The 25,898-nt window shown below is 45.3% G+C and overlaps 1 protein-coding gene across 4 annotated transcripts; it reads right to left on the bottom strand.

Annotated features, from left to right (window-relative positions):
- Positions 1-5,916: 5,916 nt before the first annotated feature.
- Positions 5,917-21,764, bottom strand: PTPN7 (protein tyrosine phosphatase non-receptor type 7). Of its 4 annotated transcripts, none has more exons than XM_079979794.1 (10): positions 21,623-21,764; positions 20,680-20,908; positions 17,964-18,147; positions 16,750-16,834; positions 14,976-15,052; positions 14,749-14,886; positions 13,063-13,173; positions 8,759-8,916; positions 8,106-8,219; positions 5,917-6,305 (listed from the first exon to the last, which is right to left on the bottom strand). In XM_079979794.1, exons 2-10 carry the CDS (start codon positions 20,796-20,798, stop codon positions 6,212-6,214), a joined length of 1,080 nt encoding a protein of 359 aa, XP_079835920.1. In that variant the 5' UTR covers positions 20,799-20,908; positions 21,623-21,764; the 3' UTR covers positions 5,917-6,211. The 4 variants fall into 4 exon arrangements, with proteins under 4 accessions (XP_079835920.1, XP_079835923.1, XP_079835921.1 ...); XM_079979797.1 differs by having other exon boundaries at positions 8,106-8,214; XM_079979795.1 differs by lacking the exon at positions 21,623-21,764 and adding an exon at positions 21,373-21,575.
- Between the last annotated feature and the right edge of the window lie 4,134 nt (positions 21,765-25,898).

Below are 25,898 nucleotides of genomic sequence, written 5' to 3'. Positions count from 1 at the left end.
TTTTACTTTCTTGGGCTCCATGATCACTGCAGATGGTGACAGCAGCCACGAAATTAAAAGATGCCTGCTTCTTGGGAGAAAAGCAATGACAAACCTAGTCAGCATCTTAAAAAGTAGAGACCACCTTGCTGACAAAGATCCGTATAGTTAAAGCTATGGTTTTCCCAGTAGTGATGTATGGAAGTGAGAGCTGGACCATAAAGAAGGCTGATCGCCGAAGAATTGATGCTTTTGAATTATGGTGCTGGACTCTCGAGAGTCCCATGGACTGCAAGAAGATCAAACCTATCCATTCTTAAGGAAATCAGCCCTGAGTGCTCACTGGAAGGACAGATCGTGAAGCTGAGGCTCCAATACTTTGGCCACCTCATGAGAAGAGAAGACTCCCTGGAAAAGACCCTGATGTTGGGAAAGATGGAGGGCACAAGGAGAAGGGGACGACAGAGGACAAGATGGTAGGACAGTGTTCTCGAAGCTACCAACATGAGTTTGACCAAACCTCAGGAGGCAGTGGAAGACAGGAGTGCCTGGTGTGCTCTGGTCCATGGGGTCACGAAGAGTTGGACATGACTAAACGACTAAACAACAACACTTTATTTTAAATAGAAAATAAACAGATGCCATGTTACAAAGTTTTGTGCAGTGCTTTGTAATATTTTCATTTGAATACATATTTTTGTTCAAATATATGATTACATATATTTGCTACGAAGCTGCATTGAGTAACTGGTATCTAATGTACATAGAAGTCATACAGGTTAATTTTTATGTTGCACTGAAGCTCTGCTTTTCCTACAATATAATGAAGACAATTGTCCAGATATGGAGAATACTCAGAACTCTGTATTGCAGTTATAACCAGCAATGACACACACTTTACAACACCACAAAGAGTTACTTTGGTAAAGAGTTACTTCCACATTTTTCAAACAGTAGCTTCCTCCTGCTGTTTCCACATGAATTTTCAGTTTTGTGTCTGTCATGCATTTCCCCCCTCTTTCTATTTTTTTTCCAGAAGGCAAACTCAGAGTACAGCCACTACTACAACCCAATTTTTCCAGTTTCCTCGCCACCAAGAGATGACAAGTACTGTGAGATCAAGGCTTCAGAGTCAAATTCTGAAGTGGAGGCATTCTTAGAGGGCAGATCGCCTTTGGGGAGGAACAATGAAGGCAGGACTGGGGGAGCCTAATTATGGTCTTTTGTCCAGACAGCCTCTGAAGCTTAGATGGCTTTAAGGGATTTATGTAGGATACATCTGTCAACAGCTATTGGACATTATAGCTAAATGGAACCTCCAAGTTCAGAGGCAGAATATCTGAATATAAAGAGCAGGGGACAGGAGAAGGCAGCTGCCTTCCTGCTCTGCTTTCAAGCTTGGAGAAGCAAGTGGCTGGCTACTGTTACTAACATAATTCTTGACTAGATGAACCCTTGGTCTAGTCAAGCAGGGTGTTCTGATGTTCTTAATTAGGAGAAGGGAGTATCTCCTCTCCTCCACCATCCTCTGCTGCCACTTGACTCATTTGGAACTCAAGCTGATATAATTCATCTTCCTTCCTTCCACTGACCACAGATCTACACTTGTAGACAACAGCATGAACATAATGTTTTGAGTGATGCTGTGCACTGTGAGTCCAGGGAGGCTAGGCAGGGAAGAGAAACCACTATTCTCACTCAATCCTGGGTACAGACAAAACACTAAGCAAAACTTTGACTTAGTTGGTGTCCTGCATTGACTTAAAACCCCAGAGACCAGCCAAGTGGATGCAGGATGCTCTCTGGGGTCAGCACATTCATACTGTCAAAGCAAGCTGTTATCCTCCTGCTCAGAGATACACACTCTTCTTTTCAATAACCCACTCCATCCTCATATCTGCCCACTGGAAACATGCCTAGTCCAGCACCAAATCAAATACAAAACCCATTCTGCTACTTTTTTTTTTAACATCCCAATCTTCCTTTAAAGTTGGCATTGTGAATTTTATTGGATTTTATTTTGCAAAGCAGTGGAATATTTAGTATTGTAGTCTAAATCTTCTCACAATTAGACACATGAGAACTATCCATTGTGAAGTTCTCCTGCACCCATTGAAAAAGAAAGAGGGAGTGGACAGGATTGGTAGCACCTAAGATTAGCTTTGCCCCTCCTTTCATTCAGGTTCTACTTTGAGGAACTGAAGAGCTCTTGTCCTGTGACTTAAAGCTTAAGGCATAGATAACGGGAGTGGAAGTTGCTGTTGCCAGTGACACCTAATTTGAGTGTTTTTCTGAGAATACAGTGTCTTCCCCGTCCCCTTGTTTTTGCCCTTTGTGTGGACTCAGCCCGCCAGAACCAAGGAGGAGAGAGACTGTTGTTGTTGTTGGAGCTCTCTTGGTGGCAGTTGGCTTGTTCAACCACTGCAGCCTGCTAGGAGAGGAAACGGGAAAGAAGGAAGACAGATAGCAGATGCTGCCAAATGAAGTGGAATCAATCAGTTTAAATTATGTGGTTGGTTTGGTATCAGAAAGACTGTGCTTTAATCCTGTTATAACCTCTAGCCCTGAGGTGGAATTGCACCCCTTCCAGCACTATGTTGCTGGTTTTTTTTTTAAAAAAAAACATAGCTTTAACTTTTGCTCTGATCTAAACAGGGGCAGCCCTGCCATGTGGCAGAGTGAGGCAACTGCCTCAGGAGGCAAATTCTATGGGGAGGAAAGTGGCTAGAAAGGTGTGCCATGTGGCTTGTCCTGCAGCCCCTAAGCTATCTTGCTGCCCTAGCATGGCTGGCACACCAATGAGGTGACCTGCCTCAGGCGGCATGCTTGGGGTGGGAGATCCTGATCTGGCCTTGGCTTCTGACGCAGCTTCCGACGCAGCCCAAAGCTAAAGCTGAGAGCAACAGCACCTCACAGAATACCCTCTTTTCACCAAGAGTCTCAACCACAGAGCAGCTGCACAGGCCCAGATCTGTGTGGTGGGTGGGGATGTCAGAGCCACATCTTGCCTCAAGGTATTGAGCCCTGAATATAAAGCATTTTTTAAAAATGTCCCTTTATTTTCTTCTTCCTTTGCTATCTATACTAAGGAGACACTTCAGCTGGATTCCAGAGCATGGAAGAAAGCATATGCAGTGTAATTTAACTGACCTTCTTGGCTATCATCTTGGAAGGTTTCAAGAACACACTTGTCAGGAAACTAAATAACAAACTTAGAACAGCAACAGGAATCTCCTGGTTCCACTCAGATACAACTGAGTTCAGTGCCACCTAGTGATTTAAAATATTTAATGACACTATCCACATAGCCATGAGTACAAATTCATAGCCCATGAAAAGTAATGGCTCGTGATGATTACAGTACCTCTGCAAATTTCCTTGCAGCAACAATGCTAGTTATATTTACTGGGACAAAATAACACAATTTACCTTCCCTTTTGCTTTTTACGTTAAAACATGCATTCTGATGTGAAAGATTTTTCTCCTTCCAGCTAGAGACTGTAAGAGGAGGAGGATCCCATTAACTGTAAATATGAAATTTATTGATTTGAGCAGGTACTATCTAGTCAATGTGCACATTAGCTGAGAGCCAGATCCCATAACACAATAATTTGCTGCTCATCCATCACATCTTCAGACAAGCACCCCAGAATGTTTTAAAGGGTGAACTATGTCTGTAAACCTGCAGTGGACATACACTTGGAAGCTAAATCCCAAAACAGGTGTCTGGCACATGTCCTTGTATATAGAGGTTTCCCCTTAAAATATGTTTAGTATTTTAAACACACACAGAACAAGCGATAAATTTGTCTTTCACATAAAGTGTGAATCAGATCTTATTACTTCTGCTTTACTGTTTGTTTTTAATTTAGTTTCAAGTTCACAAATAATTTGGCTGTGATATTAAATGCATAGTGTGGGAGCTTAATGGTAGAAGGTGGGAATCCCTTCTGGGTACCAGTGGTGTAGGACTGCAGCAGTGAATGTAGATGAACCTACAGACTAGCTTCACATTGGGTTGTATTCAGCTGAGTCACACTCCGAATGGACCACTGAGCTCTAGCTTCTCAATATAGTGCAAGGAGTTTGGTATAAAAATATTTCACTTTTGTTCCTGGAAATCCTGTGAAATAAGGCAAAATCATTATGCATGTCAGATACCTCTGGCAGAATGGGATCCTGCAATGAAATGACATCACAATGTATGAATTCATGCTAAAAGTCTCTGTAACACTTCATCTCTGGGATGTGGGTGTTTCTCCTGGGTTATCTGCAAAATTCTGTGTGCATACAAGTCCCACCTGCAATATGCAGCTGGTGCTGCTAGCTGGAAGGGAAATATTCCAATAGTACCTTGTCCCTATGGCACTGTTGTTCCTGGGCAGAGCACCAGAGATTTGAGGTGTACACTTGCGTTACAGATTCTCTGTGCAGGTGGTTGCCGCCTCTTTTGGATGATGCTCCTCTTTCAGACTCAAATAGGTGGAAATTATCAACTTTCTTGATTATGTTAGCTCCTGGCAGAAGAAAAAGGAGTGGAAAACTAGAGACAATGTTCTAGTCTCCCTTGCAGCCACTACACCAGCAGAGGCTTTGGCGAACACATTTGAGAACAGCTAATACAAAATGACAGGGTTCAGTGATACATAATAATTTCTGTAGTACTGGCTATTTTTACTTCTCCAGTGCTCTCCGAGGTGTCCCTGCAGCTCCACTGACTTTGCTTCATAAAAGTGGTAAAAAAAGATTGAAATAAACTGAACCCCAGAAAAAAACTGCAAAGTGATTTTTGAGGGCAGGGGTTCAGAGGAGGGACACAGTTGCCATGATTAAGATTCTAGTGTGTGGCTCCAGCCCCTTCCAATAGCTTGAGTGTAAGACTCAAGGAAGTTTCCGGATTCCATGCAGAGTCACACAGAAGTCTCTGACAGGGTTTCAAGGCTCCTGCCCTTGTTCTTTCAACCTTTTCTCATCTGGAGAGGTTAGGCAGGTTTCATGCTACTGATCCCAATGACCAACCAACTTGCAGGCTCAGGATGAGAACCTCATTTTAAATTGCTAACTCCTGGCCTCCCCTTCCTTTTCAGAGCTCTGTGCTCCTCCAGCTAGCCTTGCATTGACTCAATTCACACATTACACATAGCCAAACCATGGTTTACCATAAACAAGAAAATATATGGGTTCCGAATATCATGGCCACAGCATCCCTCCCCATTGTTCTGCTGCTATGCTCCCTGAAGGTAAGCCATGATTTGTTTCAGTTCAAGCACACATGCTCAGTCTTTGCACATGTGCACATAAATAAACTGAATTAATCACTTGGCAGGTATTTGTTCTTAAGGAGGAACTTTTGGCCTTTTGTGGATGGACTGTGGGGGCACATTTGACCCCAGTGCTTATATATTTACCAAATCTACAGGGTGCTTATTTCCATTTAAGTCCTGAACTGCTCATGCAGTCCCACTGAGTGATTTAACACAGCATCCATGCGTGCCCATATAAATTTGTGACTCGTATATAGGTAATGGATTTCTCTGATGAGTTTCAGTATTGAAACATTTGCTTCTTTATGCATGATCAGCATAATAAAAGCAGTGCAAAGGAAATTATTTCTGGATTCCAAGGAGGAAATGCAGAGAAGAAATAAACATGCCTAAAACCACATGGAGGCTGCAGCTGTTGGCTGGATAAATACAAATATCAAACTGAGTTTCAAGAGACTCGAGAACATCGGTAGAATGAGTGGGGAGAAAATTATTGTTTCTCAATTAATGAAGTCCCTCTTCCTGATGACATTTTGAATGCAAGGCCAGGGGGTGGGGTGGGAAGGAGAGCATTCTCCAAAGAAGTATAACAGGAATGAGGAGAAGAAACTAGACCATATCTGAAACCAACAGTCATGTATCCTGAATAGTAAACAATAAACAGAACAAACTATTTTCAAGGAACCTGAAATCTGGTTTAAGTTTGCACACATCATTCAGGGAGTTCAAAACAAGCACAAGAAACACAACATTAGAATTTGAAGTCTGCTTTGTGATAGAAGACATTCCTATGGTATGCAACCGGTGACCAGGTACTTCTTCTTGGGCAGAGATTACACTCCAGGCAGTTGAAACATAAGTAGTTCTCTCTATATTGCTACTGATTGGAGAGTCAGAAAAAGGCTCCGTCAAGCCACATGTCAAGGAGGAGAGGAGCCGATTCCACATGCCAACACAAGAAAATGACACTAGCAGTCTGTGGTCTTAGGAAGCTGTGACACATACATGGCCAGTGTGTGATGGAGGAACTGGTATTGTTCACTGGTTTGTATCATTCCACCCCTGCAATACAAAGAAAAACTTGTGCACTCACTGGGAGCTACAATGATTCAATTCTGTGAAACAACTAGCATCTTGGGAGAGCCCAACACGGCTTGCAAACAATTCAGGTGAAGCTGCCTATTGTTCAAGAAAGTGAAACAAGCCGCCTAGTGCATCTACCGTATGTACTAAAGATAACAAAAGGAGTGGTGGTGGTAAAAACTGCTCATTGCAAGTGTTGTCCAGGGATAGTGGCCCAGGCTAGGGGAAAGAGGGAGGGAGGACACAGTGAAGCAAGGAAGCATCCACAGTAGGACCATGGGGGAATGCTGGGGGAAAACTAAACACTAGCAGCTGCTACTGAAAAATTGTTGAGGGGTGGGTTAAAGAAGGAAACAGGAAACTGACTCAGACTGGTCCATCTAACTCAGTACTGGATTGTCTACACTCACTGGCAGAAGCCCTCAAGGGTCTTGGACATGTCTTTTCCAACCCAAATGAAGATTCTGGGGATTGAATCTGGGAGCTTCTGCAAGCAAAGCAGATGTTCTTCTTCATGGTGGAACTGAAGAATGCTGTTGCAGAGAGAGTGCCCTCTAGATCTTTGTCGTTTTTCCTGATAGCACACGTGCTACATTTTGGTCAAATCTGCTACTGTGCAGTCTCCTTATACATACATGGTAAAACATTGAAGAAGTGGGTCCAATGATGTATATTTGACCTAACAGTGTGTCACAAGCCTACAATAGTTGAAGGCTGTTGTACAAGGGCACATTGTTTCCCTGGAGTGCTGGCCGGGCCAGGCCTACTGGACTCCACACACACATCCCTGCACGGACTGAGATATACACTCTAGAGCACATCAACAACTCCCCGGTGTCAGCATGCTGTGTAGGCCATGGATGGAGGGAACCTGTGATCCTCCAGATGCTGCTGAACTACAACTCCCATCATCCCTGAACAATAGCCATGCTGTCTGGGGCTGTTGAGAACTGGATTCTAACAACATGTGGAGGACTACACATTCCCCCACGTGTTGTAAAAGAGATCAGTAGCACTGAGCAAGTATTTCAGGGGAAATTGCCCTCCATTACTGGAAGGTGGTGAAGACAAGCTTGTTTATAAAGTCGTTTGCTTCACTCAATGACTGCCAACAGTATTTTATTGGTGTGATTTCCTACTGCTTTTGAAAGTTTTTGTTACATTTCTATGCTGTTTTAGATCATTATTGTAATTAAATTTTATGATTAACTCTCTTAAGAGTCTGCTGGTCAGAGCAGGATAATATGAAACAAAATATTGATGTTCTCAACAGGCAACTTTTATAAGCTTTCAAGGAACTCCAGAGTTCCCTAAAACAGAGTTTGAAAACCACCCAGCTAATCAAAAGGCAGCTCAACTAAGCAGAGAGAGAGAGAAAGTTTCTTTTTATGCTGTATCCCAGAATGCTCAGGAGTAGCGACTCAGAAGTAGGACTTTGGGGGATAAGATGAGCAAGAGAGCCCTGCAATGTTTACCACATTTTGAAGCAATGCATATTACCATCTGAAGCGGCCTTCGACCTGGTGCCCTCCAGATCCACTGGATTGCCACTCTCACTTTAGATTGAGCCAGTGGGGTGGAAAAAGCACACGTGTGTAATAGGGTCAAACTGCTCAGTCCCAGTTAATAAACTTGTGGCGCTGTTCTCAGACCAACGGCAGTTTCCTAACTGCTTTACAGGGCATCACCACATACAATGCATTGCGCTAGGTTTCCCCCCCTGCCCTATACAGGAATTTTACACATAATGAGAAAGCTCAGAAGATCGTCAGCACACACCTGTCTATGCGCAGCTGGCAGACTATCCCCAAAATATCCACCTCTCCTTTATTCTTCAGTTGCTGGCATCCAATCTGCGTAGCAATAAAACAGCCAGTCCGACCAATTCCTGCACTGAACAAAACACCAAGATAATGTCAGATTGCACTGGCCCCTGAAGCTTTGAGGGGGATGAGGAAGGTTCTGGATGCCAGGAGAAAGGGGCAGACGCATTCACACACAAGCAGTGAATGTGAATGTTTTCTGTCTCTCACAATCACAGATCAAGTAGCCTGAGGACCATACGTTTTACTTGTTTTACCAGCACCTGCAAATACATGACAGGAGAAAAGTATGGTGCAGTGGTTAGAGCGTTGGACTAGGATTTGGGAGACTAGGAGTCTAGTCCCCAGTCAGCCATGAAGCTCACTGGGTGACCTTGGGCCAGTCACTGTCTCTCAGCCTAACCTACCTCACAGGGTTGTTGTGAGGATAAAATGGGAGAGGAGGACCAGATACACCACCTTGAGCTCCTTGGAGGGAAAGGTGGTATATAAATGTAAATAAAACAGGAGGTCCATAGGTACTGAGGTTTCAGTCTGGGGAGGTCTTTGTTCAGGCCAAGGCAGCTGAACTCCTTAAACTGCTGCAGGGTTATGAGGAAAGCTTCTCACCTGCAGTGCACAACAACAGGTCCTCTGCTCTCTGTGGCCTGTAGAATTTTCTCCACCTCCAAAACCAAGTGCAAGAAGGTCTTGGCTGATTCTGGGGTCTTCTGGTCTGGCCAGGATGAGAAAACAATATGCTTCACCGTGCGACATTCATCGTTGAGCTGAGAATCGTCATGAAACAGAAAGCATATAATTATTCCCTCTATTTCTGATGTTCAGATTGTGAGTGCCATTGCTGCTATTATTATTATTATTATTTTGATGTCTTTTAAAAAATTGTTTATGCTTTTATACATTTCACTAATTTTACTATCATTTTAACATTTCAAAACTTGACTCCCTTCCCCCTCTTTCTGTGGTTCCTTAAATTTATTTTTAATGTCTTCTGTATATCCAAATTAACTTAATTTCCTCATGTATTCATCTGCTTTAAATATATACTCTTATGAAACTGCAGGTTATTACAGTAATCCTGCCAATGTTCTTATCTGTTTACAATTTATCGGTTAAATTTTATTTTGATTTTTTACCCACTCTTCATACAAGGTCCCAGGGAGAGTTAAAAGCAATCTTAAATGCAATATTAATAACAATTTAAAACAAATATAAGGCTGCATACATACTACACATAGAAAGCACACACAGACCTCAAATCCTGGGAAATGTAGTTTACCTGCCATGGAGTTACAATTCCCACCACCCTTAACAAACTATAGTTTCCTGGATTCTTTTCTGGGTGCACGGGGAAGATGTGCTTCAAATGTATAGTGTGTATGTTAAGGTAAAGGTAAAGGTACCCCTGCCCGTACGGGCCAGTCTTGACAGACTCTGGGGTTGTGCGCCCATCTCACTTAAGAGGCCAGGGGCCAGCGCTGTCCGGAGACACTTCCGGGTCACGTGGCCAGCGTGACATCGCTGCTCTGGCGAGCCAGAGCCGCACACGGAAACGCCGTTTACCTTCCCGCTGGTAAGCGGTCCCTATTTATCTACTTGCACCCGGAGGTGCTTTCGAACTGCTAGGTTGGCAGGCGCTGGGACCGAGCAGCGGGAGCGCACCCCGCCGCAGGGATTCAAACCGCCGACCTTTCGATCGGCAAGCCCTAGGCGCTGAGGCTTTAACCCACAGCGCCACCTGCGTCCCAGTGTGTATGTTATGCAGCCCCAAATCTTGGGCAACAAAGGCCAGGCGTCCAAAAGCACCGTCCTCACACGAGGAGGAGGTATCAGGAGAGCAGAAGTACAGTGGTACCACGGGTTAAGTACTTAATTCGTTCTGGAGGTCCGTTCTTAACCTGAAACTGTTCTTAACCTGAAGCACCACTTTAGCTAATGGCGCCTCCTGTTGCCACCACAGCCAGATTTCTGTTCTTATCCTGAAACAAACTTCTTAACCTGAAGCACTATTTCTGGATTAGTGGAGTGTGTAACCTGAAGCATATGTAACCTGAAGTGTATGTAACCTGAGGTATCACTGTACAAAAAATATTTTGGGGGGAAGCACTAAGGTGGGATGGGACCCAAAAACAGTCCAGTAAGGCCTGGACTTGTTCAGTAGCCACAGACTGCAGACTGACTTGTGGGTTTCTAGAAAAACAGGTGGGAAACGAAACGGAATGGAGTATCATTGAGGAGGGTGTGTGTGCAAAAGGGTGCTTCCACACTGCAGTTTATTATATTATGCCGCTGCTCTCGCTCAGAAGTTTTTCACCCTCAAAATGCCAGCCTACACTTTTTATTTATTTTTATTTGTAAAATTGCCTACAGCTGTGGCAACTGCTGGTGTGTGAGGCCTTTAGCACATTTTTGTGCAAGGGAAGGGCAGTTTGTCACATGTGTGATGGCATTTCCATGAGTGGCCTCTATTGCCACACTCCTACTCCCGCTCGCTTCTCACATGAGCAGGTTTGAGCAATAATAAAAACAAATGTTTGAAGCTGCTTAGTGCCCTGTATGAGGTTTGGGAGCATGTCTATCTTTCTGTAAATTAAGATAATCCCTCCCTCCTCACTTCGGTCACATTCCTACCATACATTTCAAACACTCTTATGCCACCTTAATTTTCCTCGCTTCCTGGGAGCTGCAGTTTGCTAAGGGTGGTGGGAACTGTATCTTCATGAGAGGAAAACTACAATTCCCAGGATTCTCTAGGGGGAGCCATGACTGTTAAAGCAGTACAGATTTGTTTTCAGATGTGTTGGGGTGTACCAGGGACTCAGCTACATTATTAAAGAAACAATTTGAATGCGCTATAAACATGCAACACCGGATGGTGCCAGAGAGCAGGAAATTTTTATACATGTTTTTGCATAGAGTTTTTTTACAATGATGTAATTTCTGACTTGTTTATAGTATTTTTTCCTGTGTGTAGAGCCACTCCAGCTTAAAGTACCCTTTGGATCATGTTGTTGTGACAACAGAAGAGAATCAAATCAATCTGTTGTTTCTTCTATGCTGTTTCCTATAGCAGAAGGAAGCCCCGCTGCGGATGGGTGGGTGGGTGTAACACACGAGGAAGAGGCAAATGTATCTGTGCAGCAGGAAAAACCCCTTGGCACCTCTTGTTGCTTTTTCCAAACCTCTCCAATGACGCAAATAAGCTTCCTTCTGCTGCGGGAGATTCTTGGAGAAGTTTGCATAAAGAAAAAACAGTGAGAAAAACTACAGGAGACTGATTTGATTCCCTTCTCCTCTGCCAGCAACACTCTTGGGTCTCAGGGTGCTTTGGAAATGAAGTTTCGCCATCAGTTGGAGAAGGCTGAGAGAGAGGAATCATATTAACTTGCCGAAAGATTGGCACATGCACACACCCACTCTGAGCACTAAATATGTTTTCATTATCATGGATGTTGTGCAATTCTGTTCTGTCAAAAATTGTGGGGAAAACCTTTTTTTAAGGACAAGGAAACTGCAGTTTAATTGTTAACTAACTAGGGACGGAGGGAGGAGTAACTGAGGGTGGGGCAAAAAACCCTCCACCCCCCCTACCCAGGCTACCTTCTGTCAAACTCCACCTGCTGGTGTGGTTGGTGAACAGGAGTGTGTTTATGAGCTATTTGGGTACACACAAACATCAGTTCTGAATGACCTGTTTGCAAACGTACATTCCCTTCTGGACCTTAACTCAGGTGGGAAAGTGCCCACTTGCGAGACGGTCTGCCAGACGGTCCACTTTGGCCTGTGAGGCTACTCCCCTCCCCCAAACCATGCCTATTTGTCAATTAGCTGGTGTTATGGGCTGACACCAGCTGATGAGCGTGGGCAGGGTTCAATCCTGTTGGGTGCATTCCCTGCAAGATGTCAAAGGTCAGGGGAAAGAGGTCTATCTTCAGCATGCAACAGACACTAGTAATGAAGGTGCTAAGTGCACCTCGGTGGGGAGCTACCGTATTTTTCCGTGTATAACATGCCCCTGTGTTTTTGGGTACTCCAAATTAAGAAAATGGGGGGAGATTGCCCAGAGTTGCTGAGCTTTTTGGAGGGAGGATTGCCCATAGTGGTTGAGCTTTTTCTAGGGGGGGACTGCAAAAAATTGTTCACCTGCCTGACCTACGCTGCCACTCGCACATGTCACAAAAGCCACCTATCGTCTGGCAGAAGCTGCCAATCGCCCACACAATCGCCACAAATAACACGCCCAATAGGGGCGCGGGTGGCGCTGTGGTCTAAACCACAGAGCCTAGGGCTTGCCGATCAGAAGGTTGGCTGTTCGAATCCCCACGACGAGGTGAGCTCCCGTTGTTCGGTCCCAGCTCCTGCCCACCTAGCAGTTCAAAAGCATGTCAAGTGCAAGTAGATAAATAAGTACTGCTCCGGCAATAAGGTAAACGGTGTTCCCGTGCGCTGCTGTGCTTCACCAGAAGTGGCTTAGCCATGCTGGCCACATGACCCAGAAGCTGTCTGTGGACAAACGCCAACTCCCTCGGCCAGTAAAGCGAGATGAAAGCCGCAACCCCAGAGTTGTCCGTGACTGGACCTAACGGTCAGGGGTACCTTTACCCTTTACCTTTAACATGCCCAGTAGCTGCTGACCATCTCCGGCTTATGGCAGAAACCAATCCCACGTCCCCACTATGCACTATCCGTGAATAAGACAACCCCCAATTTTTAGGATAGTTTTAAAATAAAACACTTTGTCTTATACACGTTTAAGTATGGTAATTCCACAACTGAAGGGCTGCTACAGAGAAGGCGCTTTCCCAGACCACCCCTCTAAACTTCTCACTTCACATGAGCAGCAATGATTGCACAGTAAACCTTTGCCAGGAAGCACCACTGTCCCTGTTGTGTCCCAAGCCCTCCTGGCCTACCTGTAGGCCAAAGTTGCGGATGGTGTATTCTTCACATTCACAAATGCCTTGCATGCTGATGGTGAAGGGCCCATAGGTTGCCTCCGTTTCAGGCCAGTAACAGACACATTTCTGAAACCAGAAGGACGAGGATCCCCATGAGGAGAAGTGGCAGCGTAAGTCAATGTAAGCGAGTGACTCAGAATATTAGCATCATATAAAAAAGCAGAACCATTCAACCACCAGCTCCAGTCACACCAGATCCAGACCACAGTACACCAGGATCAAAGAGTTGTGTACAGTGGCAAGGGGCCTACAGACCAAGCAGGTACTCAGAAAGCCCAGACATTCTTTATAGGATGCTCCAGAAGCTGCCTTATGGGAGAAAATGAACCAAGAGGGATATAAGAGTTTAGATGAAGTAGCTTAGCCATTTACACTGCTTCCCCACTGTACTGAAGATATTTGTGCCAGCCAATGGAGCCTCCAGATATAATAATGCTGAAATCCTGACCTTTTTTTTAAGCCGAAACTCGCTGGAACTCAGTTCTGGGAGGTGGGCGCCATAGCCATTATAAGAGAGCAAGTGAGTTCCGGCACCTCTTTCCCTACAAAAATAGCACTGCTGCAATCCTATACACACTTACAGGGAAGCAAAAGATCCACTGAATACAGTACTGTGATTCTTACTTCTGAGTAAACACTTCCCCTCTCTTTGAATGAGCATGCATAATATTACACAGCTATGATCTTTTAAGGAATGGGGTGTAAACAACTCATCAGCAAGGTCCTGCTATGCTGCACTGAAGTCTTGGGATGCATTTTAGAAGAGTTAGTGTCACTGGGGGCCAAATTAATCCCCTTCCCCCTGAAGCAGAGAGCTGGTCCATGGTTGGAAATGTCAGCATTCTGGTTGCCCAATTTCCCCCTGCATTTATTACCCAAAATACACAGTTATAGAAGCTTGGGTGAGCATTCTTTGTTAAACTGATGGTTTGCTAATCATCTCTAGGAGGTTCTGTTGTTCTTTCCTCAGCGAAAACCAAATTCTGCTCCTGAAAGCGGGAAGCATTTACCAATGCTGTGGGGGCTAAAGGATGCGCTCTCAGCATGAATAAAAGTATCTGTTGTCCACCTCTGTTTGATGAAATGTTTACAAATTTAAGCTTGCTCACTGTTTTTCTGTTAGTGTCTGGAAAGTCCCCTCACCTCCAGGGAATTTGTTTATGCTCACTCACAGCAGATGGAGAGAAGTCTACAGGCCCAATACATTTTGCTGCCTGAGATAAAGACAGTGCTTTTTAAAAAAGAAAAGAAATATAAAAGGTGCCGGTACTCACCATGAAGTTGTTATAGTAAGTGCCACACTTTTAACTTTTTAAATTTTATTTTAAGTTGCTAGTACTGGGTACCCTTTTCTGGGTACCCAGGGGGGAAAAAAGCACTGGGTAAAGGACACAATGGTGTTCTCTCCATTACATATATAAAAGCCAACCAGACTGGCACTTGAATCACCAATGCATTCACCAATGAATCGTACTTGGCATTCTCCACTGCACTTGAGGGCAGCAGACTAGCTTAGTGGATTCAGGACACACTCTGTTTGCTCCTCACACACACACACACCCAGCATCTGCCATGTGAGGCAGCTATCTCACTTTGCCTAATGGTAGGGCCGGCGCTGCTCAGGGCCCACACCAATCATACCTCTTTTGCTTCCTTGAGTTTGGTGAGCATAACGATGAGAGGAGCTCCTTCCTGCCACACCATTGTCCAGAAGTCATTGACTGTATTAAGCATGGGCCCCTGGGTGGCAATATAGGCCTTCTCCTGCCCAGCATAACCCTAGAAGGTGAAACAGAAATATCAACAAGTAAGACACATCCCAAGAGTCATCTTCAGATTTCACACACCTCAGTGACCCTCTGGCTCACCCGGATGTAGTTTGCATTAATGTAGCTCTCGTCTTCTTGGCTCAGCGCTCTCTTGAGACACACACGACTCTGGGGATCTAAAGGGACAGTTTGGTTACAGCGGACTTGGTGCCCGAACACAAAGACCGTGCACACAGCATCATCTAATTATAATATCCTAACCTGTGGGTGGAAAACCTGTTGGCCTCCAAATGTTGTTGGATTTCAACTCCCATCAGTCCCAGTCTGCATAGCCAACAGTCAGGGATGATGGGAGCCATAGTCCAAGAGAAGGAGGAGGAGGAGTTTGGATTTGATATCCCGCTTTATCACTACCCTAAGGAGTCTCAAAGCGGCTAACAATCTCCTTTTACCTTCCTGCCTCACAACAAACACTCTGTGAGGTGAGTGAAGCTGAAAGACTTCACAGAAGTGTGACTAGTCCAAGGTCACCCAGCAGCTGCATGTGGAGGAGCGGGGATGCGAACCCGGTTCACCAGATTATGAGTCCACCATTCTTAACCACTACACCATATTGGCTCTCAAGCTTATGGATTCCTACCCTTGTCACAAGAAGTCAGAAAGCTGGCCAGATCCTCCTTCAGAGAGATGCTCCCCCCACCTTCCAGCACATTTGACTCAGTCGTTGCTACCTCATTGTTCTTCTGTCCTTGCTCAGACTCATTATTTACAATGAATTTGCCTTTTCAACAGTCATGTCAGAAGTGATGTATGTCACTACAGCAGCTGGAACACAGAGCAGTCATTTTATTTCTGCTCACACAGGTGGAGTTTTCATCCCACCACAATGGCAAGTCTACCTGGGATATGAAATGGCCTTGAGTTGTTTTCCACTCAAACACCCGTCACCATCTTACGCAAACAAGGTGGCATCTACAAGAGGTTCCCCTATGTCTCTGGCCTTTAGAAACTTTTCCACTCCGACTCATCACAACTTCTAAAGCCACTAGGTATTGTTATGATTATGTAAGGCATCCTGCACATCTCAGCAGGGATTGAAATTATGTCTGCTAAAGCCAAAGGGTAGAACTTTTACAGAAGAGGCAGGGAAGCTTTTGCATTCCCACGTGGTAATGGGGAGCTACCTTCCCAACACAAGTATCCCCACAGCTTATCTGGACAGGGCTGGAGTGGTGCAGCAAGCAAGGACATAGGACACGCCATGTGGCACACAGCTCCATCATCCAGCAAAGAGGAATGAACAGAGCTCTCTGGAGGAACAGCCAGGAGTGCTGCAGCTGTGACTGAGCTGTTATTTTCAGAAGCTAAGGAGCCTGATCATGAAAAACAAAATCCAACCATTTGCTCTGTAGGTGCACAACAGAGTTATGTGTGCCTCTTTTATACTCACTGATACAGTCACAACTGACCTAGAGTCATGCCACCTCTCAGTGTGCATGTAAGAGGGGAGAGCTACACATAGGCCTCAAGGGCCTTGTCTAGCGATGGGACTAAAAATAGGGCCATGCTAGTGTTTCAAAGTCTACAGCAAGAATGCAAGGTCACACCCCCACTGTACATTTAAAGTGCATTGTGTTCCCTCAAAGGATCCTGGGAACTGTACTCTATCCCTCACAAAACTACAGTTTCAGGCAGTTCTCAGGATTTTTGGGCCGGTGGCGGGGACACACAATGCGCTTTAAATGTGCTTTAGCTATATGGTGCGAATGTGACCTGACACTGGTCAAAGAATACAAATGAGAATAGATGGGTCCATTGGTCTGCCTTCCTTTGCCATCTTTCCACTTTCCTTGTTCACAAGAGGCAAACATACTTGGTAGGATGGATTTATATCTGTCTTTTGCTGCTCGTCTGGGGATGTCCAGCTCTTCTGCACTGGCAAAGTTGGAGGGGATTTTCTGTAAAGGAGGAAAGAAGGAATTGCTGAAATATTCCCCTCTCTGAAACATAAAGCACCCAAAGTGTTGGAAAGAGGGAGTATAAATGCATATATGTTTTTGCTTCCCAACACATACTCTGAATTGTTCCCCTTTTAACCTGCTGACAACCGAAAGGGACTGTTATGGAGATCTCTCACCTGCCTAAAGAAGCCCAGTTCTTTATAAAGGGTAGTGGTGTTATTATTCATCTTATAAAACCCAGGAAAAAAGGGAGGGACTTCCTGCTCTGTTAAGATGCTAAGCACAAAATGCTTATTGCCAATGCATGAAAATAGTTCTTAGAGATGTTCTTGGACTACAGCTCTCATCATCCATCACCATTGGCCATACTGGGTGGGGGACATGGGAGTCTACCAGCATCTGCAGAAACACAGGTTCCCCTTTCTTGCAGTAGAACAGTTTTCTAATGGGAACACATAAGAAGAAGGAGCTGGATCAGACCAGTGACCCATCTAGTCCAGCATCCTGTTCCCACCACCTAGGAGAAGCCCAGCATCAGGACCTGAGCACTCTCCCCAGCTGTGATTACCATCAACTGGCATTCAGAGGCATACTGCCTCCCACATTGGGTAGAACATAGGAATCATGGCTAGTTGCCATTGAGAGCCTTATTCATCGTGAATTTGTTTAATCTTTTAAAGCCATCAAAGGTGGTGGTCACCATTGCCTCCTGTGGGAGCTCACTCTATCATTTAACAATGTGCTATGTGAAGAAGTAGTTTATTTTGTCTGTCTTGAATCTTACAACATTCAGCTTCATTGGATGCCCATGAGATCTAGCGTTAAGAGAGTGAGATCCTCATGATCTAGTACTATAACTAAGAGAGGGCGAGAGGGAGAAAAAATAAATACTTTATCAACTTTCAGCAAACCAAATCATGCATAATTTTATGCAATTTTATCAGGTTGCCTCTCACACCTTTCCTCTAAACTAAAAATAAACACCCCAATTCTGGAACCTTCACTTGAGCATTCTGGTTGCTCTCCCAGTTCTACAATATGCAGTACTCTAGACTGCAGGATGCTGTGCAATTGGAGGAGCTTAGCTTGGAATGAAATCAGGACGAGGCAGTTCTGAGTGTCTCACCGCAAACTCCTCTTGAAGCTCCTCTAGGCTCCAGTTCTGCTGCTGGAGCATCCTCTGAGTAAGAACATGGCTGGTGGTGTTCAGGAGCTTCACTGTGACATCCCTTGGGGTGGAGACGGATGAAATGGGTTCTGTGTTGCTCAGGGAACTCATGTCCAGCACCAGCGACACGTTGGAGCCCCTTCTGAAAGGGAGAGAAACCCGAATGTGCAAATTATAAGCCTAGAGATAGCCGTCTATAGAATAGGGTGGAAGAGTTGTATGAAAGGGGTAAAATGTGCTGCTGCAAGCTACTGAAAAGATGCACAATAGTAACTGGGATCAAAGGCAATTTTAACCCTGCATAAATCTTATAGAACAATGCAAGTAAATTTCATTTACTTGCCAAGTGTATATTGACAATGCTTCCCTCTCCATCTTCTGATTGTAAATTGTTTTAAATTCTAATATTATATTTTTACATTTTTGTAACCTACCCAAGGACCTTATGCCCAAGGGAGGACAACAAATCTAAATAATAAATACCCTAGACTCTAGCTGCAGCATCACACAGCCACTCCAGACAGAGAGAAACTAGAAGGGAAGCCAGAGATTGAGGATTTAACTATTATACGCTGAATATGTAGCATACAGTATCAAAGCAATATTGTCACTACACAATTATTAGGACCCCAGCTCATGAGTGTCACACATTAGCAAGCCACAGAGTTCCTACGTTGGCCCAGTTTCAGGCTGATATTGCAATCATATATTTAAAATAATCCTCAAATTGGTTCTAATGATTATGGGAGTCCATTCCTTCTTCCAGAACAGAAATGTTCCAGACTAAGCACAAACAGGGCAAGAGGAATTCTGCAAATGATTGTGTGAAAGGAATTTTAAAACACCCATACTGATGTTATGCCCTTCTCTGTGTCTTCCCTCTAAGGGAGGTCTAGAGAGTGGCAGGACAAAAAAGGCCTTTTCTGCGGTGGCTCCCTGCTTATAAAATGCTCTCCTAAAGGAAACACACCTGACGTGATCATTCTGTATTTAGGCATCAGGAAAAAACATTTTTATTTACCCAGGCCTTCAGCCCTTAATTTGATGGAAATCATGTATGTTTGTAGCCTCTTTTGGTGTTCAATGAGGTGGGTTAGAATTGCTTTCTTTACTATATAATAAAAATGTAAGAATGTCATCATCCTGCAGTTCACTTGTCCACAGACAGGTGGTGCTGTGAAATACAGTGTAATGAGAGGCAGTGAATGGGTGGTCTAGGCAAGCTGCAAAGGGTCAGCTGAAACAAGCTGTAGCAGCCCCCCAGCAGCTCCACTGGCTCCTCCGCCTACCTGCCCTGGGGCCTCTGCTCCTGGATCTAGACCCCCAGACTGACTGGTGCCACTAATGACCACCTTGGGGATCTGCTGCTTTTATACTGCTGCCAGTTAGGGTGAAAAAATAGCCCAATGCAAGAAGGAGGAAGGGGGTCAGGAGCCAGGGTCTGCCAGTCTGGTAATCTGCTTCTGCCAATGCCACCATTTATGATAAAGAGCCAGCCTGGCTAGAAGGGGCAGTGGCAGATCCCCAGACTAGCCACCGCTTCTGGCCTGTTTCCTGTAGTGCTCATCTGGCTGGGCCATCTCTTCATCCAACTTGGCTGCAGCAGCAGCATGAGGTGGAAAGCGAAAGGTCAGGGGGGCAGGATGCAGTGTCACGTGAGGGGTCGGGAGGCGTATGGGTTTGGAAAAGGGTGGGTTAGTGGGAAGAGTGGTAGGTTGACATGTTGCTGAGTAAAATGAGTAGAGGTGCAGCCGGTAATTTAGGGCATTTGTTTCAAGTCACAGGTCCAAGAGATGTCCCTTCACCCCACCTGTCCTTCCGCTTCTCCCCAGGAAAACCCACTGGAACAAAACTGGAACAAACATCAATCAGGTTTTTGTACGGATTGACCTTTGTTCTGATTCAGCAGTAAACAGCAGGTTTTCTTAGGGGTGGGGGTGGGGAAAAGCTACCCTCTGAGACCCAAGACTTGAAATCACAGGACAAATGGATAGGCCCTTATATATATTTATGGATGAGCCTTTTGGGGTTTTCCTTGCAGTCTTATAATAGGCTTTAATATGTCTTGGTAGTCCTGTTCTTCCATTGCAAGTCACTTTGAGACACCACCTTGTAAAAAGTGGCAAATAACTATAATAAACAATAATTATAATACTATGCATAGTCAGAGTCTTATTTCTAAAAGTTCCAGGCACCGGTCCTGAGTACAGCTGCATGCCACTGGAAGCAGCCGGGTTCATATAAAGCTGTCCATGGAAGTATCTTGCTCCTCACTAGGATGCTGTGAGTCCCCTTTTCTCCCAAAGCACCCCTTTTCATCTGTTAAGTGGCTTTCTAGAACAGCGGTCAGCAAACTTTTTCAGCAGGGGGATGGTCCACTGTCCCTCAGACCTTGTGGGGGGCCGGGCTATATTTTGGAAAAAAAAATATGAACAAATTCCTATGCCCCACAAATAACCCAGAGATGCATTTTAAATAAAAGGACACATTCTACTCATGTAAAAACACGCTGATTCCCAGACCGTCCGTGGGCCAGATTTAGAAGGCGATTGGGCCGGATCCAGCCCCCAGGCCTTAGTTTGCCTACCCATGTTCTAGAACAACAACTTGTACATAAACTCTCAGCCCCTGGTATCTGCACATTGAGCCAAAATGCAGAGCGCTCTCAACTCACCTATCCTGCAGACGCACATGTTTCTTGACTTCCTGACACTTCTCCATTCCTGCCCTCTTTCGCTCACGTAGCAGGCTGAAACTATCGACTTTAGGGCATGCTGAACAGGAGAGGACCATGCTGTGCCGGCAAAGGATTCTCTGGACCGAGGTATGAGAGGCCGGCCACCCGAGGAACCCTGAGAGCAGGTGCCATGCGGGTCAGCCAGCCCATGGGGCTGGAGGAACACCTAGAAACCACAAAAAGCAAGCGGTTCATTGAAGAGAGCTCCGTCAACTTCCTGTATGTCACTCACGCCCCTGTTAGGAAGGAAGAGGCTGCAACGAAAAGCCCCATGTACACCTAACAGAGCCTCACTCAAAGAATGTCTAGACCAGGGTTTCCCAAGGGTCTCCAGCTATTTTTGGACTACAGCTCCCATCATCCTTAGCTAGCAGGACCAGTGGTCAGACATGATCGGAACTGTAGTCCGAAAAATAGCCGGAGACCCAAGTTTGGGAAACCCTCATGTAGAACATGGCTGTCTTTGGAACATCCACTTCCTGCAGGTGCAGGTACAAAATCCCAGTCTAGAAGGAATCTCTGTCTGTAAGGTCTGGAACAAGACTACCGCTTACATCAACACACATGCACATTCACCAAATGTGTGGACAGTGAAACTGCAGAGCCAGAGGAGGGATGTGTTTTTCCTACGGTAGTCCAGCTTAGGAAAGAGAAAGGCACAAACAGCAGAGCTATGGGCAACCAAGTTCACATAAACCAATTGGGAAATCACAGGCCCCTTAAATGAAATGGGCATTCTTGAGCATGGCACTCCTGTTCAGCCCCAGCGTCTGGGCTTTATTTCCTCTCCCCTCCGTCTCCACAACACACACTTAGCAGACACAGAGGTTTTCTCCCATGCCCACCCTGTTCTGACACTCCCAGTTGGATAGTCACTCACCCACTGCTGTCGGCAAACCCATCTCTCCTGCTGTTTATAACCAGCCACCCGGTGAAATAAATAAATAAAAAGCGAGCGCAGGAAATCCCTTATCACTATGCTGGTGGTTGCTCTGGCACTTCCCCCTCTTGCTCCACCCTTGCAGCCACCCACACACATGTGCCGGCCACAAACTTCACAGCTCCATCCGCTGCACAACCCCCCGGGGAGCTCTCACAAGGCAGTGCAGAGACTCAGATCCTTTCTGAGCATTCGGCCCCAAGGATTACTATATTTTAGCTACCCAACAGAAAACAGCAGATCTCTGGTTGAAGATAACACAGATGCAGAATGTCTCCTTGAATCAAGGGTGGGAATTTGGCCCTCAGATGGGGCAATCTTCTGAAGGCCACAGTCCAGCGATAGGCAAAAGCTAGCAAAGCAACAGTTCCACCAATGGTGCCACACAGATGGCAAATCTAGATTTTAGCAATCCATTTCAGAGGAGCAATTTGTAAAGGGCTTGCCCACATTTGAGCATTATTTAGCTGTTCATCTACTCCACCAACACCCCAATCAAATTAAACAAGAGTAATCCATACCCAGACATATTTCAATATGGAGAAGCAACTTTGGTCTTTCCTGTGCATCCCAGTAGGCATGGCCTTCGTCTTCTAATTGGTCAATTCAGCTATGTCAGTTAGGTACTGACAGGGCATGTGTGCAGGTAGCTGTGCACACACCTTGGGTTGTTTGTTTGTTTGTTTGTTTAATGTCCCTACCCAAGAAGTGTTCAAATGCACACAGTCAAGCAATTGTAAATTAGCTCGTGCAATTTCTGATTTTGTGCAAATCTGAGGGATCAAAAGGAATGTTAGACCGAGCTCCTGATTACTATTAGCATATGCCCTTATTAGCATGAGCAGAAGTACATAAATATTTGTGTGCAGACCTAGAACAGGAAAGGTAGTGGAGGGCAGAAAAGTTGTGATTGAGGTGAGGGTCCATCAGACACACTCCATCAGTCATCCACTGATATGGACAGGAAATACTGAAATGCCTGTGAAAAATGTGTGGGCACTTGCATGTCTGTTTTGCTCACAGAAAAAACAGATCTGAATAATCTGTAATATTAAACCCCTACCTGGAAGCATCCTTAATCTGCTACAGCAGGGTTCTTGAACACAATAGGACACTGAAGCAAAATAAAAATATTCTTGTTGAAATAAATCACCTAGTCCAGCATCCTATTCAGGCTACTACTTCCTTTTTACCAATCCCCTCATTTTGAGGAAGTTTTCTTTTTTGAAGTCAATTTTGACCCTGCTGGATTTCCTTGGCAATTAGACATTCACATACATATTTAATTCAATAGCTCTAGACTCATTGTCCCCAATTGTGTCAACAACATTTACAGATTGCACCAGGTCCTGAGCACCGCTCGTAATATTAAGTCCTGGTTCACCACTCCTCTGGTTGCTACCATGACCAACTGTTCTAGGGCATGGTCATTTAGAATATCTGGAAATTTCATGTCTTTGTTGTGACTGGACCAATCTTTGTGAAGAACCCATTACTGCAACAAAGAGAGCTTCTTTGCTCTCATCCTTCATCTCAAAATCTCCTTGAATGTTTTGATCTGGGGGACGATAGCATGTCCTCCATATTATTCTTGGGGCTTGGTATCACCAACCCACAATGATTTTGTGGAGGATTCTGCCCCTTTTGCGATTTCTTGCTTGCTGGACTCAATGCCCTCTTTGACACTCTACCACACTAATGGAATTGTAGGGTCATCCTGGCAAATTTATTCATCCTGAGTACAGTAAAAAAATAAACAAAAAGCCAGAAAGGAGTAGATCAATCCATCTCTCTGCATGTTATATACATTGTTGGCCTGAGATACCTATGACTAACTGCTCAATCCTATGCATGTTTACTTATTCCACTGAGGTCTGTAGTACTTATTCTCAGGTAAGTATGTGTACCCACTCCTATATACTCTGCATGCAGTGCACTCCCACCACTGAGTACATATGATGTTAGCCACAACATCAATCCTGTTGTTTTTCACGGAATACTACATTTTGATGTACCGTATTTTTCGTCCCATAGGATGCACCGGCCCATAGGACGCACCTAGTTTTTTTGGGGGGAAAATAAAAGGAAATTTTTTCCCCTTTATTTCCCCCCCAAAACCAGGTCAGGGAATCCAAACCAGGTCAGGGAACAGTGGGATGGCGGTGCTGCGCCTCCCCGCTGTCGCCCGAGCTTGTGGGGCTGCCCAATGTCTGCCCGAAACGCGGGGCGCTCTGCTTCAGCGCGTCCCGCGCTCCGGGAAGCAGGCTGCAATCCGCAGCCTAGGGAGCCCTGCGGGAACTCCCGCGGGCTCCCCAGGCTTGCTGATAGCTTCCTGAAACCTGGAGAGCGAGAGGGGTCGGTGCGCACCGACCCCTCTTGCTCTCCAAGCTTCAGCGAAAGCCTGCATTTGCCCCATAGGATGCACACACATTTCCCCTTCATTTTTGGAGGGGAAAAAGTGCGTCCTATAGGGCGAAAAATATGGTAGTTTGGGGAAAAACACTTTCGATCTGTATTGAGAATTTTTTTGACCTGGCTGTGTTTTAAGCCAGCCATGTGTACGCAGCTTGAGTTGGGAATTCTTCTTGAATGCTGTTGATACATTGGGCAATAAAGCTTTATTTAAGAACTTAAATAATTAGGAAAGGGTGGGGGTAGCAATAATAAACAGACAAAAACTGTGCATTGAAACAGAAGTATTTAAGCTGGTGAAGACAATGGAAGTTTGCACAGCATTACACAGCAACATGATTGGGCAACACAATGTCAGTTGAAACACACTGCAGTTGAGATCTCAAACAGATAACCAAAATGAGGAGGACTCTTTCCATTGTAGCCAGAAAATTGCTGAGTTCTGAACAAGCTGCAGGCAAGAAAATGGAAAGGATGTGGGCAGCAGTGTGGACAAAATATGTTCAGCTGACGAACATGGCAGAAAAGTAATCAGAATTACTATTAGGGTATCAAGGAAGAAACCCAAATTCATATATGCTGGATGATGCTACAAAGAACCTTATCTTCACATCCAGTATTAATGTTGGTTACTCTGTTTCAGAAGGTATAAGAAACGCAGAATGGAGTCTGTAAGCAGAAAAGGGTCTGTCAAGTGTGGACCCAGGTTTGCAGTTTGTTTCCCCCAAAGAAACCAAGAGCAGTAAGCCAAGAACTAATCTTGGTTACAGCTCCCAGTTTGTCTGGAGTGAAACAAACCAGAGTTTGGACCTAATGCTACCATTCCCAGCATCCTGAGCAAACTACAGTTCCCAGAATTCTTTCGGGAAAGTCATATGCATTGAATGTGCTTTACATTTATGGAACAGATCTACCCACAGATTGAAAGCGGCAGGGATAACCCAGAACAGGGAAGGAAGAGCTTGAGATTAGACATGCAGCTTTCAAGGCATCCAGCCCAAACTCACCCACCACAACAGCAAGGGAAGAATGGTTTTGAACTCTCCCATTTTATACTGTGGCTTCAGAGTGGCTCCCACAGATGGCATGGTGGGGCAGAGCAACACTCCTAAGTCCTGACACTGGCATCACTACAGCTTAGCTAGAAGGCACCTAGAGTAAGGTAACCTACTGTCCCCGGATAAATTCCATCCCCGGAATGTCCCCAGATTTGCAAATCTGTCCCCGGAAAACATGGCAGTGGCAGCCTCAGCAGCCCAGAGCCAGCCTGGTAGCATAGTTGGCTCTGGCTGGCTTCAGGAGCTGCTCACTGCCGTGACGCCCACCATTTTTCCTCACTGGAAGTCCCCATATGATGTGTATTGTGCACAACACATCATATGGAGACACCCGGAGAAGAAAAATGGTGGGCGCCACAGCAGCGGGCAACAAGCAGCTCCTGAAGCCAGCCAGAGCCAACTGCACTACCAGGCTGGTTCTGGGCTGCTGAGGCTGCCGCTGCCACTGCCAAAGGGGAACCGGGGACGTCCGGAGGTACAGATCTCCTGCCCCCTTGGGAGTCGAGGCCGGCAGTTGCCCAGTTTTTTTAAAAACTGTGCATTTATGTTTCACAGGGTGCGAAAGAAGGGCTTTGCACCTTGCCTGGCAGAGAAACTGAGTGCCTTGCACCCCTCCCGAGCAACAGCTGCCCGTCCATGACTCCCGAGCCTCCCCCAAACAAAGGGGGAAGGGGGCAGGAGATTAGGGAAGGCTCGGGAGTCATGGGCGGACAGCGCGCTGTTGCCCATGGTGTTTTTTTAAAAAA

The sequence above is a fragment of the Podarcis cretensis genome, assembly GCF_951804945.1.
Source record: "Podarcis cretensis genome assembly, chromosome: 6".
NCBI lineage: Eukaryota > Metazoa > Chordata > Lepidosauria > Squamata > Lacertidae > Podarcis > Podarcis cretensis.
The sequence above is the reverse complement of the archived record's forward strand: the minus strand, read 5'-3'. Positions and strand labels throughout refer to the sequence as shown.

Coding starts and splice junctions, on each gene's coding strand:
- PTPN7 (XM_079979794.1), bottom strand. CDS start 20,798: ATGGTCCTCTCCTGTTCAGCATGCCCTAAAGTCGATAGTTTCAGCCTG. Junction 14,887..14,975: donor TTAATGCAAACTACATCCGG/GTGAGCCAGAGG, acceptor TTCACCTTCTAG/GGTTATGCTGGGCAGGAGAA. Junction 8,917..13,062: donor TCCGCAACTTTGGCCTACAG/GTAGGCCAGGAG, acceptor GACGATTCTCAG/CTCAACGATGAATGTCGCAC.